The sequence below is a fragment of the Lytechinus variegatus genome, chromosome 7 (assembly GCF_018143015.1).
Source record: "Lytechinus variegatus isolate NC3 chromosome 7, Lvar_3.0, whole genome shotgun sequence".
NCBI classification, from domain to species: domain Eukaryota; kingdom Metazoa; phylum Echinodermata; class Echinoidea; order Temnopleuroida; family Toxopneustidae; genus Lytechinus; species Lytechinus variegatus.
Window position 1 is genome coordinate 12,366,997 of NC_054746.1, and position 20,786 is coordinate 12,387,782.

At 35.4% G+C, this 20,786-nt stretch overlaps 1 protein-coding gene across 1 annotated transcript in view; it reads right to left on the reverse strand.

The window, feature by feature from the left end:
• Positions 1-20,786, reverse strand: part of LOC121418461 (papilin-like) — a 167,206-nt gene that overhangs the window by 97,802 nt on the left and 48,618 nt on the right. The window contains 2 exon segments of the mRNA XM_041612350.1: positions 1,260-1,390; positions 18,807-18,961. Of these exon segments, the coding sequence (XP_041468284.1) occupies positions 1,260-1,390; positions 18,807-18,961 (286 nt within the window).

Sequence of the window (20,786 nt, forward strand, 5' to 3'; positions counted from 1 at the left end):
CCCAGACCCGTTTAAATCCAATCAGTGTGTGAAATTAAAGACATTTAACCAATTTTTGTCAGTCTCCAAAATGTCCTGTAAAATCAACTTTTCTCCTCATCTGCTCATTTATATCATTAAGTAGTTAATCAAAGCAGCTTCATCAAGGCTATATTTTTTCTCTTTTTCAACAGAAGAGTTTCAGGTGGTTGCTGAAAGGTCATATACAGCCAAATCAAGGTTAGTTCATTCATAGTTTTTGACCCCAAACTTAGAAACAGAAATTTAATTTCATGTCTGCGTTCTTTAATTTTTAATTTCATGTCTGCATTCCTTAACTCCATTGGCAGATTAAAATATGTTCCTCCATTTGAAACTTTCAAATTCCAAATAAAGTCAATCCTGTTCCAGCTTCCACCTGTATAATATAAAAGGGCCACTTGTCTGTAAAGACCACAGGTTTGGTATCCCTTAAATCCCCCAACCCTCCCTCCACTGGAGCATGGCTATGGAAAGTTCCTGCCCTTAAAATAAAGACCACTTTCCTTAGCATCCTTGGGCAGTCTTTGTGTACAGGTTTCAAACCTACCTGTATTTAAAAGCACTTCCTAATTAGACCACTTTTCTTACTGGTTTCACCTGTCGTAAGAGACCACTTGCTCATATAGACCACACTTCTGGTCAACCTTGGGTAGTCTTTAATACACAGGTTCAACTGTAATACAGGAACCTGTCTGTAAAGACTATTTGGGCAGTCTTCATATGGCAGTATATGTGCTCATAAATACACGGTCAATTTTTAAGGTGAATGGGGTCAGTAATGAACTTGACCTGTGCTACTAACAGGTAGTGAGCTTTGGTGTAGGATATGATTGGTTTCAACCTCAAGTTCCTGAAGTACACCTGCATATTTCATTCTACTTGACTATCAACCTTGCTTGGTTTTGTATAGAATATAAAACAAGTGTCTATAGGCCAGGTAGGTGTTTCATACAGCTGTTCGTTAGGTACAAGTAACTTTACGATGACTTTACATATGACTGGGGATCCTTTCTTGTGGTAATTGACACACATCAGATTTTCATTGATGTTGATTAAGTACCAAAGGAAGAGTCACCAGTCGTCCATAAAGTTGCTCATAACTTACGAACAACTTTATGAAGCACCCACCAGGTCTGTCTACATGTCAGCTTTGATTAAATAAGTTAAAGCAAATTCAAAGAAAAGGCAGAAAATTTAATAGAAAGATGAAATAACAGAGAAAGAAATATTAGTCTTACCCTGCAGACCCCATCCACACAGACATCGATAGTGTTGGGTCCACATCTGGTTCCGTCAATAACTTTCACTGCATGACGGTAGTAGAAGTGTTCCCCTTTAGGCATGCAGTTCAGTTCGCATTGGTTTGGACCTGAAACAAAGGAAATTGTTAAAATAGCAATTTAATTTAAGCAAGCATAATGATGCATTTTATACAATCTTGTAAACCTAATATGAATTTACATGAGGTTCAATCTACATTTGAAATATAAGTGGTTTTAAAATGTAAAGTGCCTTCAGAGCATAAAGGCAGTGAAAATAAGATCACTAGCTAATAATTAATATGTCCTGTTTGAACCTCAACAGTTTATTACAAGGATTGGAAAGGAATTGATTTCAGGATAAAACTGTGGAATAATGCCTACAGATGAAATATTCAAAATATTTTGTTAACCTTGCAATAAATGGACAGTCGTATCAAATTTTTCCATTTAAATAATATTGTTAAATGTGCACTGGTAACCTTTCATAAAATACTAAACTTCATCAGAGTTTCTATTACATCTCAATCATTTTGTTCATCAATAGAAAATTGAAATAAATGAAACCATTCAAACCCCCTTTTCTTCTACCATATTGTTTTATGGGTCTACCCCAAGGTCATCCATTCAAGAACATTACTTATGTTGAGATGTAAAAGTGCAGATTACATGGTGTCACATTTGATACTACCAGGGAAGAACATGAGATCTCTATTTGAATACATCGCAGTGGGTTATCAAAACCGATCGAAATCAAAGATTCTGATGACTTCCATAGTTCCATTCATGTGATTGAAGCATGTTAGTACGAGCAGAAAGACAAGATGTATTCCAGCGAATAAAGATCCTGGGAGTGCTTCACAGAGCAAATAGCTGGTGGTTTTTACTGACCAATTTGTTCTGAGCCAATCAGATGTAAGGATTTCAGTAGCTTATAACAGTTGTCAGTGAAAATCACTGAACTAGTTGTTTCATGAAATGCTCCCCTTGTATGAACATTTCACAACCACCTTTATGATTTATTATGACATGAAAGGAACAGATATCTTGTACAGGTAACCGTTTCCTTCCCATTTGAAAACTAAATGGTGATACTGATAAGTTATGACAAGAAATACTATGTAAGAAGTGTTTATAAATGTTTATAAGAATCGTATCTCTTGTTTATTTGCTCAACATAAAAGTGTCCTCATTAATTGCATCAAAATCATCACAAGGTATTCCTTTTGTTTTGTGGTATAATATTTTTAAAAATCAATTTGGTGAGATTCTTTTCAAAATCTACCTGAAATAAGTCAACCCCCAAATAATTACAATTAATCTTGCAACTACCCATCAAACTGCAATAATGAATGAATAAGAAAATGTTTTACTGATAATTCTATACTATTGTGGTGACATTTTAACACTTTAAGACTAGTCATACATATGAAGAATCCACTTATCAAAATATTTACACCTCGTTCTGATGAAGTAAGGAAATGGGTATCTCTGTGGGAAATCTCAACTCTTAAGGTTTCCTTCCATTTCTACAAATTGAAATATCAGCAGTCCTCTTAAAAAATCAAAGAATGCACCACTTTGCAGTGAAGCTTGCACAGGTTAATGATTTTTACAGAATTTAGACAAGGAGTGACACTTCCTACAAACAGGTTAGAACTACAAGTTGCCAAGTCTGTTTGATTATATTCAACGTGGTTATACCGGTAGCGTTATGAGCCAAAAATTTGTAGGGGCCAGACATGGCATATGGGGCAAAAAAAATATTAAAAAGCAAGCAAGCAAAAATTAATTTTTGATAGATTTTCATATAATATTCAGAAAATAATACTGTATTTCAGCCTTCGCCTTTCTTTTTTTTCTCCATTTTTTCTTAGTCCTTTTTTTTGGGGGGGGGTGGGGTGATGTCCATGTCTGAGTCCCCCAAGGTTCCCTCCTATCCAAATCCTATAGGTTATAACACTGTAAGTTTAGGCAAATATATTCATGTTAACACAAATTTTGATCAATCTGTACTTTCTGGATAAAGTTTCTTTTATTGATAAATACTCCATAGCAGGGCTCAAATTGAACTAAGGCCAATTAATTAGCCTCAATGCCTGGCATTGGGTAATTTTTGCCCTTCACAAATTTTCCCATTTTGTGCTGTATTGATGGCCTGAGGAACCATAATTCATAAGTCACAGAATTGAAAGAATATAAATTCCAAAATTGACTAAAATGACTTGTGTGTGTGTGTTCCATTAAGTCATTGAGTAAGCGTTATTTTTATTAAAAACACCAAAGAGTAAAGTTTGTATTATCCTGTAATTAGACAAAAAGTTGTTTGATGATTATACAAGAAGTGTGTATTCCTGTGTCCTTATTTTATCCCCTTGATTTTGATTAAGCACAAAAGAGAGTAAAGTTTGAATTAGCCTGTAATTAGACATAAAGAAGTTTGATGAATATACAAAAAATGGGTATTCCTATGTGGTTACTCCATGTCCTTGATTTAAATTACAGCCAAAGAGAGTGGAGTTTGTATTATCCTGTAATTAGACACAAATTTGTTTGATAATTATACAAAAGTTTGTGGGAATCATGGACACAGTATTAGAATACCTGTGATGGGTATCTTTTTATTTTCTTTTAACCAGACCATGTAAAAAAATGGTTTCATTCTGATTTCATGCTGTTGTTATCCAAGGAAATATCCCTATCCTACAAAACCTGTGGGAATGAGGACCCGTCTAGTCAATGATTTTGATTTGATTGGTCTTAAAGCATTTGATCTTTCTGATAGTCTAAGGGTGTGTTTATGCTTCCATTGCAAGGACAGAATCAGTGATTTCAAACATCAATTCAAAATGCCGATCGTAAACGTGGTTCTGAGAGTGCTGTTTATGCTTAACTTTTCAGAGCAAATCACGATCTCCAGCTGGCTTCGCATCGTAAAGCGAGGTCAAATTGAGCGCGCCTTTTTTCAAAGGTTTTTTTTGCCGATTGTTGTTATTACGTGGAGATAACATGGAGCAATACGACTGTATTTGCCCGCGGATTTTCATCTCACCGGAAGCATGTACCAAATGACGTCATTTAAACACGTTTACAATCGTAGTTCTGTTTATACTTCCCCAGAAAGCTTGATTCTGGTCAAACGACGTTTACAAACGCACCTTTTTGTGAGTTTACGATCGGCGTTTTGAAACAGCGTTTAAATGAAAGTAAGCATGGACGCAACCGTGTTTTGGACTAATCACGTTTGGAAACGCTGATTCTGGCCTGAAAAGTGGAAGCATAAACATGACCTTAGTCCAAGTAGATATTAGATGAATATATCCTAACTGGAAGTAAACAAACTGGTAAATGAGCAGACGGCAATAAGATCGGTCCGCGACCATTTGCAATAAGACCAAACCGAAAGTAGACGAAGTGGGTGTAGACCAATCAGCAATTTCCCTGGTCGTCCAAATGACAGCATATCCTAAATAAGAGCAGACTAGTTTGTTATGCAGTTTGTTTACAACGTTTCAAATGAGATAGCTGACTGAAACCTATTAGCGTCTAATTACAATGAAGAAACTAAATCTGACATATTTAATGAGCCATTTACTTTTAGACCTAGATAACTTTTAGCAGAACGCTTTTAAGTAAACAAAGTCCTCTTTTTTTCTCTTTAGGTAAAATTAATCTATTCCTTGAATTTACTGCTTTGAAAGTTGCACAAAAATTTAACTCTATATAGGTCTTTTTTTTAAATAATTTTAAAATAAGCTTGGATTGGTGGCTCTGGCTTGTGGAAAGTTTAAGGGAATATTTTTTTTTCATTTCTGCATGCAAAATATGATATAATCAAACAATGGTGAGCAAAAGTCATTAGTTGATCACGAAAAAAATATTCAATATATCTGTACCAATGAATCACAAAAAGGGCAAAGAATAAAAATGATTCGGCAACAGTGAGGAAATCACTAAACATCAAAGGAAAGACTTTCGGCAAACAAGCAAACAGAATTACACGCTCCTCATTACATGCTCTGGTAAATTTACCATAACTCATAACTTCATAACAAACAAGTGAAATTCCAATGTCATGTTTAATGTATTAAAGGCAATTGCTCAAAAGCAGTTCGGTTTAGGAGACAAGGACTTAAGTATTTTAAACTGTTTATTGAATGTGATCAAAGAGGATGTAAAGCAATGATTACAGGGCAGTTTCTAATATGCTTTTCACATTGCACTTTTTTTTTTCCTTAACCCCGGGAAATTGGTGGGTCTTAGCCCCACCAATTTCCCAGGGTTAAGCTTAGCCCACTTCGTTTTTACACTATGTTTTAGCAAAGTGGGCTAGCACGGTAAGAAGTACGGTACTATCTGGCCCTGCAAAAAAGCAGGGTTAGCCGGCTTATTGCGGTGCTATGAGATGCAGTGTGAAACGAAACTGGGCTAAGGAAAAGTGGGGCTAAGCAATAGCCAATCACAGAAGTCGAATTTGCATGTTAATCATGCTCTGTATGGTAAAATCATCAATATTCATGAGCTGTGGGATAGTCCGGGGTTAAGGCGTTAACCCCAGCTAAGCAGATAGTGTGGGGTTAAGAAAGACAGTGTGAATCCAAAAAAGATAGCATGGGGTTAAGGATAGTCGGGGGTTAAGGATAGTATGGGGTTACGGAAATACAATGTGAAAAGCATATAACAGTATGTTGGAATTAGCAAAGACTACAAGGTTTTAAAAGGTTGACATTTCAAAAAGATTCCTACATGAGAAGCTATTGAGATAATCATTACATGACTATCATTTGTATTTCATTTCAATAGCTTCAAATTCATATTTCAAATTAATAATTGATTTTATATTCATTACATGCATCTTGAAACATTGCATATATGGTGAAAACTCTTTTTTTTCAAAACTATGTACTGATTCATCTTGATTCCAGAATCCAATTCAAAATGTACCAAACTAGTCCCAAAATTTCAGGAGTATAAAAAGTACCGTACTTAAAGTGAAACAAGAGTGAACAAAATTTACAGATTGCTTTCTAATCATTGCATTTACTTTTTATTGAGAGCTGACATTGACCAAGGCCTTAGTAGTTGTCATATTGTATTTGTAATTACTGAAAACAAATGATCATCATTAAGTGTTTAGAGTTGACAGTGATACCAGGAGCTGTGAGTTGAATACAAGATTTTGTTATATCCTTGCATAATCATCAAAACATATGAATTGACTCAATAATGCATGGTTTGCCTGCAAATTGCTTTGGTTGTTTTGAAATTTTTAATACATCATATGGCTATTGCTCCTCTTAAAAACAATGTTTCTTTTTATGTTGCAGTAATACCAGTTTATATATGGATATAATATGAACTACAGATTAGTCTCCTAACAGGTTAGATATGATTTTTTTAAAGGTGACTGATGAGAAATCTGCAAAAATGAGAAAAATATGAAAAGTTTTTGATCAAAACACTTTGCAAAGATTATGATATTTTCTTTATATGTATCTTCAATTCTCGTCTGACGTTTTAATTCTCTGATAACAAATTTCCGACATTTAATCGGTACCCGATAAAACAATTCATCACTTGTCACATGTCATACATCCCTTTAAGTGATGGACTGTAGCTGTGATAGCACTACATGTACTGCGTGATTCTTTATGACAAGGACCTGCATAACTTCGGCAATAACACCATCAAAACATGAAATTCACAAAGCATCCAATCGATCATATTTTTGAGGACAATGATATTATCAGCTCATTTGACGTACATTAAGTAACTAATGAGGCATGGGAGAGGTGAATCTATTCAATGGGGAATACGAGGGGGCATGTTTGTATTGTCATCTATGAAATATTCAAAGTCTTCATAAAATACAAAATTTAAAGCACCTGACCCTGGGCAATCTGTGATATTAAATAAATCCTTGGACTCCATAAACTTTTAGAACTATTTCTAATATGAAAACTTCAATGATAAACAATCTTGGCATACAATTGAAGGTATTTGTTGTGATGATTGCAATAAATTTGTCATGATGATCATACATCATCATGTACAAACTCACTAATATATCAGATTATCAATGAATTAACATGGGTATATGACTTAGAAACATATTTACAAATGTCAAAAGATTTATAATAGATGACGATTTCAAGATGAGGAAAAAATGACAGTGTGAGAGAAGAGGAATAATAATGACTATGATGTGCTTTGTAAAGTTTAGATGTTTAGGACATTAAAGTTCGAACTGAGGATGTGATCAAGAGTGTGTGTCTCTGACTCTAACACTTTTTGCAAACAAATAGAAAGAAATATATTGTTATCAGAATGTCAGTCTGAGGAAGAGGGGGTAATACGCAACACAACTACATGACAAGGGAATGCTAGACCTCACACAGTTTGTACAATTTTGCAAACAGAAAAAGGGGTTAATCTTGAAGGTATATAATAAGAGGATTAAAACAATCCATCATTCACTCAGATCCTAGGGTAGATCTGGGTCACGATCCTTTAAAAAGCTTCATTCTACAGTCATACCAACAACTCCAACTCCAAACCGATCCATTGGGTGTCATTGGTAGTATTGGTCAGTTTTCGTTGGTCTGGAGTCAGGTTTTTTGTTGTTGATATGACTGCACCTTCAGATAGAGTACCAAAGTAGTCTGCAGGCACAGACCCTGATTGAAACTTTGATCAACAAGCGTGTCTTCACACTTACACAATGCATGAGTAGGCTGCAATTCAGACCCTTTAGGCTTTAGGCTGCAATTCAGACCCTTTACTCGAGTGAAGGGTTTGCACAGCAGACTAGTACCAAAGTGCAACCTCCATGTGCCATCAACATCCACACTTACTGTTGCCAAACAACAAACCACATGCACATGATGTTTACCATGAAATCATTTAAAGGGATGGTCCAAGTTGGAGACATTTATATATTAATAATAAGAGTAAATATTTACAGAGCAAAATGCTGAAAATTTGATCAAAATCAGGTGACAAATAATGAAGTTATTGAATGCGAAAGATTTGCATTATTCCGGTGAAACAGATCTAGGCATGTCTTTATGAATATTCATGAGGTGGGCTGATGATGTCATATCCCCACTCGTTCTTTTGTATTTTATTATGAAATAAGTTTTATTCAAAATTTTTCTACTCTCTACCAAGAACTAAAACAATTGGATTGACAACTGATTAAGTGCATTAGTTATTTATTGCTACAGCTTATTGTATCATCATTGAGACACATCATTTACACATGTATGAAAAAATCAAACATTTATGATTTCATGGACCATCCTTTTAAGCAAGCAACAGTTCAAAATGAAAAAAACTTCAGTGTTTGATGAAAATAGTGAGTTTAAAGCCAGTAACTTTAACAAGAGATTCATAATATTGAAAGAATTGTTTACACAGTATCTGTATCAACATCTAGCCCAGCCTAGCCAACTGATTTGTGCTGGGCTTGTGGGCAAATTACTGATCATGCACGGGCAATTCTCAGTGCCTTGCGCCGCTCATGAATACGAAAAGTGAATTTTCTTGAAGCTTTGATATGAATATTTATATCTGTCTACGAAAATCGACCAATAAGCAATAAGGCTTGAATGTGACAAGCTCATGACTTTTTATGAGTTCGCTTTCCATATCACTTGAGGAAAATGGCGTTCGCAAGTTGAAATGCATAGATTATTTCAAGGATTGCACGCTTTTGCAATATCTTCTTAGAGGAAAGGAAGATGTTCGTTTGCTGACTGGATTCAGAACGGGTGCGATCTACACCGCTTTGCAATTGTCTTCTGACTTCCTCCGTTCTCAGATTGAATCTGCCAGCGATCCGCCCACCCTGTTTCGCAGGGAAACCTCTTGATCTGTACTCCAGATTCAATAGCATATTTGAATTCTTGCCCAATCAGTAATTTACTATTAGCCCTTTAAAAGAGAAAACAAAATAATTGTTTACTTAGGCTATAGTTCGAGTGGAATCTTTGGTGTAGGATCTTATTTTATTCTTATACAGAAGCAAATTTTTAAAAGTATATTTTTTTTCAATCCATTTTAGAAATGTTGCCTCATGCGCAATGTTGTACCCTGACATCTTTTTGCTCTTTATGCTATTTCATTAAAGATTTCACACCGTTATGATCTTTGGGGAATTCCGAATACGGAATGTTACCTTCATTATCTGCTCAAAGTGCAGTGGTCTGACTTAGAGAAATAAGATGTGAAGGTTAAAGTACTGTTCTAAACTATGAAAGACTCTGAAAATGGCAATGCTTTCCAGCACTGTGATGGAAGCTTGTATAGATGGATTTAAATTCACCCCTCTAGGGAGTTTATTTAAGGGTATCAGACCCCGAGAGGTTGATATTGCATTGCGATAATCTGTATGTTCAATGTTTTCCCTATTCCAAGACTCTCTGCAGGGCAGACAGAATGGTAACTTGGAGACTGCGCAATTCTATGTAACGGACGTGCACTTCAAACAGTTTCAAAGCATATGCACTTTGAAATATACAGTAATAAAACAGTTCTTGCCGACTTTATAAGACAGATTTGAAGCTAAGTTGTATGTACACAGTGAATTAAACAAAATGTGATCAAACAGTCATAGAGAAAATGCACTTGTGAACATGAAAATAACATCATGTTCTTTATGATCATCACTATTGCCCTACTCGAATTCTCAGCACCAAAATTCAAGAAGAAATATGAGCGCAATAGTTCTCTAATATATATATTTGTCCTTAAATCAATCTTATCTTCACTCATTTGTTAAAGTTCATCAAGAAGGACTGTAATTATTATAATAAGCCCTTCAATAAACTATCAAGGATATGATGGTTGTCATTTACAATTGAGATTCCCTATGCAATGACATGGTATAGCAAGAAACTGGTTTTGTTAAAATTACAAAGGCAGTTATTGAAGGTAGCATTGAACAAACATATTTCCATCTTTATCAAGTATTTTGTTCGTGTTTCAGGACAAAATATTAGAAAATGTATGTTAAGATGTAAAGCAAGATCTGAATAAATGAATGCAAAACAAATATATATATAAATGAACAATGTTTGTTTCCCTTTGACTCTCAATGTCCCCCCAAAACCTGAATTTAACATGTTAAATTCAATCTTGTAACAAAAGTTTATGGTTAATAAAAAAGGGCTTGGCAATTTTTCCTATTATCTACACTTTTTATAGGAATATTGGTATGCAATCATTTGGCTTGTACCTCATGTCATAAAATCAGTCACCGTTACTGCTAATTAATGGGTTAAAGGACTCCACAATATTTCATACTCAGTCATATAATTGAGAAAACTCATAAACATGTTTATGCTCAGTCTTATCAATCAAATATTTTCAAACAGATGGCTAAATATTTAGGGTAACAATTATGATATCATATTGCATTTTAACGATATAAACAGAATTTCCAAAATCAAATAGATTAATCTCAACAAAAATCACACAAAACACACAAATTGGTCCAATTTCTATTGTTAACAATTTTATCTTGATGGTCACAAAGATTGCAATTGGAGCACCATGAATATTTGTGAGCACAAACTTTGTGTCATATTGCTGATCTTCAAAAGAAATAAATAACCATCAAGAAAAATTATAATTTAATATCTGCTGAAGTATATTTATTTCTTTAGTTGTATTTTTTAATTTTAATACTGAATGTAATAAATCTATTAACCACAAGTAACAGAGCATCTGAAAATATTTCAATACCATATTATCTGAAGGCAGCTCGAGCTAAGGCCAGGGTCATGATAATAATAACAATGCGACTCGGAATAATTTCTAGATAGATAGCACTATATAGATGCCTATATTACTATTATCATCATCGTCATTATCATTATTTTCATTAATTATGAGGGTTACGAAGAAACAGTTATGATGAAAAAGCTCTTGTAAAGACCAAAAGATCTTTATTAAAATCAGATGAGAAACCAGGCAACTACATGTCAGTTTGTAGGTTTCTATCCTTTAAACAAACTATATACATGTATCACAGTTCACTGTTTGTTTAAAGTAGAAAACTTCATCATCTTCTACCTTAATCCGGAAGAAATATATAGCTTTGCAGTCTAGAACATTAGGCCTACCTGGTAGGTAAACTGTGATAAGATTTTTTTTCAAGCACAATAATTTGGAAAATGTGGAGATGTGACTAACACACTATAACCCTAATATTGTCATTTCCTCGGGTCTAAGTAGAACGTGCCGATGTGGTATCAAAATATGAAAATATTTCTTTAAAATGCTTGAGGGAATTGAACTGGTCAGTCCATAGATGGACAAAAATATGCCAGAGTGTCCATCCAGTGATTCATGGTTTGACATCTACTGACCAACAGAGCAAAACAAAATGACCAAAGTTATTTCAAGAAAGTGATGAATTGTGTTTATTTTTTGCTGCAATGAATGCTTTATATTAACCACGTCAAATGACAAAATCTGCCCTATAAATTATGACTTTGACCATATAGAATAGTAGAAATAGACAGATTGGTCAACTTTTCATAATTTCATGATAGTTGGTTACGTATATCACACTGAATACAATACGCCGGCGCAGCACTGCCCACTACCCCAGGATATTGACCATGACCTATCCATGACCACAAACTTGACCATCTAGTTGATCTAAGATCTGGCAAAATACCCCACTAACAAGCAATCCTGAATGAAATTATCTTCAAAAGTTTATTTTAAAAGATTTAGTCTGCCACAACAAAAGGTCAACACAATAAGTTAATTCCACCATCACAACAGGTTTAATGGGTGTTTTTGTCCAATATATTTTTGTAATCTATATGACCAAAGATTTCATATTTGGTTAACCGAATTACATGGATGAGGGTAGCTCATACACTTTGTCTGTGAAATGGGAGGATGGAATTAGGTTTTTGGATCGGTGTGACATAAAGAGAAAAAAATTGTATCGTTCTAAAGAAAGTTTGGCGAAAAAAAGAGGATTCTATATTCAACTAGAGAACCATATCAACTCTTTTATCATATCATATCCAACAATTTGAAAATTATCACTTATTTCTAAAAGAAATACATACCACAAGGTGAACAAAATATATGAGCTCTAAAATTACAAATCAATGACAACAACAGAATTAATTTACTTTAGCTTCAGTTGCTTTTATGACTGACAAAGGCCCAAATTTCATCCAAATATATATCAAAGATTAAACAGGCCAAATTTATTTTCCATAACAAATGGATTTTTTGGGGAGGGAGGGGTATGCTTGTGTAGGATGTCAGGTTTATCTCAATATGTGAAGGACTGGAAAATTGTATTCCAATAATAATTTATCCTATTGCTAATACAAATGCCCTGGTCCCCGGATGAAGCTTTGTGGGGTTGGAGATAAAGTATTTATTTGAAACTACTAGGTGCATTGTCATCATCAGCCTGGGTTTCCAAATTAATTTTGCCATTTCTCATATGACAAACTGTCTCTATTATAACTAACCCAAGATATATAAATAATAAAGATGCAATTAGCATACAATTTTGAGAAAGATTTTCTCTGGTTTTCTTGAATTAGGTTTATTCACCAATGTACTGGTGAAATGCACTTGGCTTTCAGTATTTTGTATTAAATTTGAGACATTTCATTTTAGTTAATCTTATGCTGAGAAACAAAGAGGCCCCAAAACACATTTATGGTCCTCAGTCACAGTCCATGCTCAATATACGAATTGCCCCACTTGGGCTGATGGAAGTGGGGATTCTAAACTCTGGCTCATCCTAGAGGGCTGAATTGCTTGATGATGAGTAAGATAAAAGATCACTTTTTCTCAGGGTGCGTTTATTCGACACTTTTTTACCCTAGAATCATGATTAGAATCATGATTCAAATCACGATTCTGCAGAATCACGATTGCGTTTAGTCGAAATTGAATATAATCATGATTAGAATCACAAACATGAAACACGAAAAAAGGGGCGTTTGGAAAGACGTTTCTGTAGAATCACGAACGAAAAAGGTCGTATGAACGATATCGTGATTTGAATCATGATTCTATGACGTCATTGTGTCGTGCTTCTTCCGGGTTCGACTCAAAGGCGCGCGCTGTGTTTCGTGCAGGTTAATTTTCGTGTAGCAGTATTGCCAGCATTTAGGAATTATCATTCTGTGTATTGTACCCCCGCGGTTGTTCTGTAGCGTCATTTGTATATTTCATTGTTTTCATCCATCATTTCTTCAAGTTCCAAAGGCACAAATTGGACTGGTCAACGATGAACTCAGGGCTCTGCTTGTGCTTTGGGCTCAGCCTGAAGCACAAGCATCCCTTACCGGGATTCACAGAAATAAGACGATCCCTTTCAGCGGCGCTTGCGAGGGAGGGATTTCAACGGAGATGTGGCACCGCCTGTCGAGACAAAATTAACAGAATTCGTGCCCAGTACAGGACCATCATAGACAAGAAAAATCGATCGGGAGGTGGGAGGGAGGATGATGACCCCGTTCCCGATCAAAAACAATACGAGGTCCAATACACGGAATTCTGGAAGTAAAAGATTTTTTTGGAAGCCGAGTAAGCGTTGCACTTGCACAAACGATCGCGCGTTAGCTCCGGCGGCAGCAAAAATCTAGCAGCCGACGTGAAGTTAGAAACACGTGCGAAAATGTTGACCTATACTTCCTGGGTCAAACTGCGCACTGTGATGCGCACTGGATCGGCCCGAATTCAGGGAGAAACAGCGTTAGAAAGATGGTCGTATAAACGCTGATTCTGTCGGATCGTGATTCATGCTGCTGTTTTGAATCATGATTCAAATGGTGATTCAAATCATGATTCTGGGTCGAGGTCGCATAAACGCAGCCAAAGATATATCAAGCAAGAAATTACAATGCCCCTTAAAATAATCCTTTTCAGAGAACAATTTTTGGCAATAAAAAAAACCATCAAAATCAAAGCAGTGTCTTAAAACTTAATGGATATAATTTGAAACACATGGGTTAAATTCCCAATCCAAAGAGTCACAGATTGGAAGCATTAATTAACATCATGGACCTATTATTTGTTTGTCTATTATTACTCAAAACATTAGATATATTAGATCCCCCAAATTATGATTGACATATTCAATACGCAATTAGAAAATCAACCCAGACAGTGTTCAACTGGATAAATTTTTGGAAATGAAAAAAACTGTAATCTAGAGGAATAAAAAAATTAAAAGAATTTGGCGATTCATGTGAAAGAACATATAAAAACCTCCATTAATCAACATCTTCCATCAAGAGTGAATCAAGGAACAAAATCCCTTACATATCCTCCCTTCAGAAATTAATTGAATACAAATCATGAATATAGAAACATTGATATTTTTCTAGAAATGGATCTACACAGTTGTCTTCTGATACTCATCATGAAATACATTTCTGGGGGAACCTCACTATTCTCCTTCCTGTTCCAATAATACCCTTTTCATAAACCTATCCTCCAATTAGCCGCCTAAGAGTAATGCGGATAATTCAATAAAAATTGCGTTCATAAACTCTGAAAATAAGCTGCATTATTTTTACGAGCGCCCGTCCTGAAAAAGGCGGATAATCGCCATGACAACTGGACACGCCCCCTCCGATGCGGTTGTGTTGGAAAAGGGTGACCTTGTGACCGCACCATGGCAATTATCCGCATTATTTGGAAATGCGTTCATAAACTCAAAATCTTGTCCCGATGCTGCTATTATGCGGATAATAGCAGCATCAGAGTAATGCGGATAACTCTTGTCCTCCTCCAATTTTACGACCAAATTATGCTGCTATTAGCCGCCTAATTCATTTTAATGGGGTTTATGAAAGGGGTATAAGATTTCCTCAAACAACTTCATTTTGTCACTATTGCTCACATTCATAATCTTTTTAATTGCTGTTTCGGAAATAATGAAGCTCTTTAAAGTAAACATTAATGTCTAGTCTAAAATACAATGGAAGGGCTTCCTCATTATTTTCAGGGGGGGGGTAATAGTTTGGATTTCTTCTTTTGTGTATTTATCACTATTAAAGATATACAAATTGATATTTGTAGTATTCAAGAGGATACCATATTCTACTTTTTTTTCTCTCACTCTCTTTTCCTGATACAAGGGCACCCCCTCCCCTCTTCCTACCCCTTCTCTCTATTTTCCACCCCCCCCCCCCCTCTATCTTTCTCTCTCTCTCTCTCACTCTCTGGAAACTTCAAAGGAATCTTGTTCATAGACAGACTATGAGAATTCAAGAAATGTGGGAACGGATACAAAATAAAGTCAATGAAAGTTCATCAAATGGCATGTTTCCACTGCATTTTGGCAGTGTTTTTTATTGTTTTCATAACTGCACTTAGTGTCTATTTCAATATATAGGCCCTTGACCGACCGATTCTTTGTTTTTTTAAACAAAATAAATGAATTTTTGAAATTCACATCCAGAAATATCCTACCTATATGGTATTCAATAAGTGTCAAACATAAGAAAGAAACTACAGGTATACCCCAATCCAAAAGATACTTTCCTTTTTTAGTATCAAACTTAATGTTTTTAACCTTTATTAGTAAAAATTGAAGTAAAATTTTATCATTTTATCTGCTAAGCAAGACATTTATCACTTCATTAAGACAGATATTAATATTCAATATCAGCAAAATTGAGTCTCTATGATGCTCGACAAATACAAAAAAGCTACAGGGCCTTTGGCCGGATCATTCGGACACTTTTGATTTCCGGGTAGGATGAGGTGGAAATAGGTTGGATTCCCCACAAGAAATTAAATATTTCCTGGACACCAACTAAAGCACCATAAACTCAAAATGATAAATCTCCCTGGTCTGTTTTTCTTATATCATCCTCAGTACTCAAGACTTGCCCATGCACCCTTAAGGAAAATGAAAGTTTAATCCTTTTCTTTTAATATTCATTTCCCTCAAAATATCAATAAGATATGAATAACAAATGATTTTGCAAAGTGAGAGCCATCATTGAAAAACCATATTTTTATTAACCAATACAGGCCTTTTCTTTTAATATTCACGTCCCTCAAAATATCAATAAAATATGAATAACAAAAGATTTTGCAAAGTGAGAGCCATGATTGAAAAATCATATAAGTTTGTATTAACCAATATAGGCCTGTGAAGAGAATGAAGTAAGCTTCATTTACTGGTACTGGTACTTTAGAACGAAAAAAACAGCCATACTTATTTGCTGCTTATTGAACATGGGTTAACAATGGCTATAAGATCCAATATTAAAATCAACAATGTATGATTTATATTTTGACCTCCAACATGGGTAAATGTATTCATCATGTTTGTAAGAATGTTTGAGCTCTTCCCCTCTTCCCTTTCTCAAGAAAAAGGAAGAAATTTAATTTTTCTCTGTATGAGTACTTGGAAGAAAATTTGTATAAAAAAAAGTCCTGGCTAATATATTCACAGTAAGTCTGAAATACTGTAGGATTGCCCAAAGTAAAGACCCTAGATTTTCATCAAGGCTGTGGGGGTCCCAGGCCAGCAAAATCACCACAATTTTCTCACAGAACACAACAATCTATAAGTGACAGGCTCCAATTTTCTGTCCTACATGAATTAAATGTTTATTCTGATATGAATGGAAAACAATGCAACGATTCAGCATGACTTACCACTTAACTGCTCATGTATCAACATTATTTGGGAAAAAGTTTCCATCCATGGAGTAACCAACAATCATGATTAATTCACAGCTAGTAATCACCAATGGTGCATAGACAATGTCAATATAGTGAACAGGTGTATCGAGCAATGGGTGGATAGGAAAAACAAACAAAAGGAATGACAAATACTTTAGTCTTCAAGTAAATCTAGAAAATATGGATAATAAATTGGGAAAGAACACAGATGCAGAGCATTTACTGATTCAAACAAGAAAGATTGGAGATATTGTAAAGATGATTGACACACATGAAAGGAAGTCCAATGTTCCAGAAAGTGAATGTATTTATGTAGTACAAGTCAGGATGACTCATTTCCACTAATATAGCATTAAAGATTATTTTTATATTCAACACACAAAAAAACTCAAAGCAGATGTTGACAAAATGACTAATTGTTCTACATCTATAGGCCCATCTCCTCTCATAGTGCTCTAAATCTATTTTAACTAATATTCCAAATGTTTGGATGATAAAAAGTTGAAAAGTGGTGCACCACCTGTAATATGTATGAACGTATAATTATATTGCTCCAAAGTTTGAATATAAAGAATACATTGATAAACACATTCAACCTTTAAGTACATTAACAAAACATATAGTCCAGAAGGACAGAAGAATGGAAGTACATAATTTGCCAAGGTAAATAGAGTTCTGACAAGTCAGCATGAGGAGAGGGCACTCCAGTTCACAATTAGAGTCTTATAGCAATGAACCACTTCCAAGTATTCAAGGAGTTAATTTTGTCCGATGGGGGTTGGTGAACAGGATCTTTTTAAACATGATCATTAGCGTTGCAGGAATTCCAGGCGATTGACTACTAATTGGGGGAATTTGAAGGTTGCTTCCTGCGATGACATGACTAATCTCAACCGGTTGAATAATGAATGTTGTTTTAAAAAATGAAGATAGGTTAAGAGATGATACTTTGATGTCTATGGGTTATGCAAGTATTTATCATGGGGGGGGGAGATGGGGACTGAGACAGAAGTCGAGGTTTTTCATGGCTGGGTGATGTTTGTGCATACAGTAAACTAGGTATAAACATTGCCGAATCAGGGAAATACAGTCTACTTTCATCCCTGGATTCCTGAAAAGGGCACACTATCATAGAAAAAAATATTTGAGGCATTATTTAGGGTGAGGAAAATATGAAATATGCTACTCTGGGTAGGACTATGAGGTACAAGAATGATGATTATCGATTTTGAGAGTGTTTGTATGGATATAAGTGTCCATCTCCTAATGATGGAATCCCCCCCCCCCCCCCCGAAAAGAACTGTAGAATCTACCTCTTTCAAATGGCATCCATTTGTAGAATCTACCTTCATAGAGGATATCGTTGAAGGAAGAACTAAGAACTTACCTCGTTCTTGAGGCACCCACTTGGACAGCCTTCCTTCATACAGGAAATCATTGAAAGAAGCACACTGTTTAAAGAACTGACAAACTTACCTTCTTAGTATGGCACCCGTTTGCAGAATCTACCTTCATGGAGGACATCATTGAAAGCAGCCTACTGTTCAAAGAACTATAGAACATACCTCTTCGAAAGACAACCACTTGAACAGTCTTCCTTCACAGATGACACCATTGAAAGAAGCACACTGATCAAGAACTAAGGAAATAAGCTGCTTCATATGGCCTCCACTTGAACAATCTACCTTTGTAGAGGACACTGCTGAAGGAAGCACCCTGATCACAGAACTAAAGAACTAACCTCCTTCAAAAGACACCCACTTGAACAGTTTACTTTCATCAAGAATCATCAAGGAAGCAAGCTGTTCCAAGAACTAAAGAACTTACCTCCTTCGTACGGCACCCATTTGTAGAGTCTACCTTCGTAGAGGATATCATTGAAGGAAGCACACTGTTCAAGCCTGAAGTCAATCGCTCCCTCAGGACAGTCCTGGATCTGACACGACCTGTAGTTCCTCTGGGGACCGACACATAGCCCTGGTCTGGAATAACAAAACAAAACATCTTGGATTGAATTCTAGATCCACTGATTGCCTTGATGATGACAAGGTTTGGGAAGTCAAATCATTGCTTGATTTATCTATTTTTTTATTGGACAGGTAGTATGATTAATTTGTCACTTATTAAGTTGCATTAAGAAAAAAATTGATTGCAAGGACCGGCGTGGCATATGACGGTCGGGGTCGGATTCCATCGCCCTGTGAAAGACCAACTTCTGCTCAATGGGCAGCTCTTGTAAAAAATCAATATGTAACAGTAAAATATCAATAAATGAATGTATACATAAATGAATAAACTATTGATATTTCCAGAATTTAAATCGCAAAATGGGCCAGAACAGCTGAAGTCAATGATGTCATTTACCTAAATACATTCATATTTAAACATTTGCTATCTGCTAGAAATATATACAAAATGATGTAAAAGTAGAAGACAAGGAGGAAAACAAAAAAGAAAATCATCAAATCAAAAGTAATAATTTTGTAAGTATGGAAACGTGTGAGTGTTTTTCTTGTTAACATTTTCTAGTTCAATCCAGCTCTTTAACACATAGGGTATTCAATTAATGATTAAAAATCGACTTTAGATATTATGAGATTTTTAAGCCATTCTGGAAAGATCTACATTTAACTGTAATGCACAAATCTAATGGTTGTAGGTCAACTTCAGATTACAATACCATCATAAATGGAATTAAAAGAAACCTAGATCATTACAGGTATTTTCACTTTTTTCCTTTGTAATGGTTGATTTCTCTTGCAGTTCACATCACTTGATTGCCCACTAGCTGATGCATGCCATTGTACTGTCAGTCAGAAAGCTAACAAGACTTTATCAATGAGTGGTCTATAAACCTTCCCCAATCAATAGGACCAATGTCAAAAGATTCCAATAAATTCTAACAATTTCTCTTTTGCTGATTTTGTTCAGCCTTTCTGCTTTATAAGTTTAATGTAAAATTCATTTGTTTTTTGTGACATTCTTTGACATGAAGCATTTTGGTTGAGTGGTTCTGACTCATGCCTTTGAAACAGAAGGTGGTGCTGCACCAGCTCGAGTTTGCTCAATCTCGAGATTTTAGCCTGATTGGCCCTCTTCACGATTAATTTTGAGATTCAAGAAATCCTGTCTCCACCATCGCAAGAAGAGTGATTCTTGCTCGAGCCAAGCATCGATGCATTATGGTGACGCCGTGAATAAATCATCCCGAGTTCGTCTGCTCCTGCGAATTAGCAGGATAATTCATAAAATAGCGTGCTATTTTGCAAATAATCCCAAGTTGACTTGGGATTGCAATCTCGAGATTAATCCTGCCAGCTTGTGCGATAATTGCGTTTCCATTATAAATAATCTCGACATTATTCAGATTGGGATAATTTGCCGGATCAGAAATAGCATGCTAATTTGAAAACCAGGGCCGGTGCAGACGGCCCTAGAGAGTTGTGGGTTCCAGTACACAGCAATGTATCATTCATTCAGCAAGAAAATGACCCACATTGTGCTACACTCAACCCAGGTGAGGTGAATGGGTACCCAGCAGGATTAATTCCTTAAATGCACCTTTAAGAGCTAAAACTGTGGTGTATATATAGTATTATTTGAATAGGAAATTGAATGAGTGCCTCATGAATACAAAATATTATTCTTCATGTATAGCTCAAACAAGTATTCTAAGACAAACAGATACAATGGAAATGTTGATTTCACTTGTTCCTCATCCATCCATGATGAATTGGTCAAACAAATTTTCATCTGTATTTGTATCATTCAGCTGCAAAAAAGGTGTACAAGAATTTTTGAATTTTG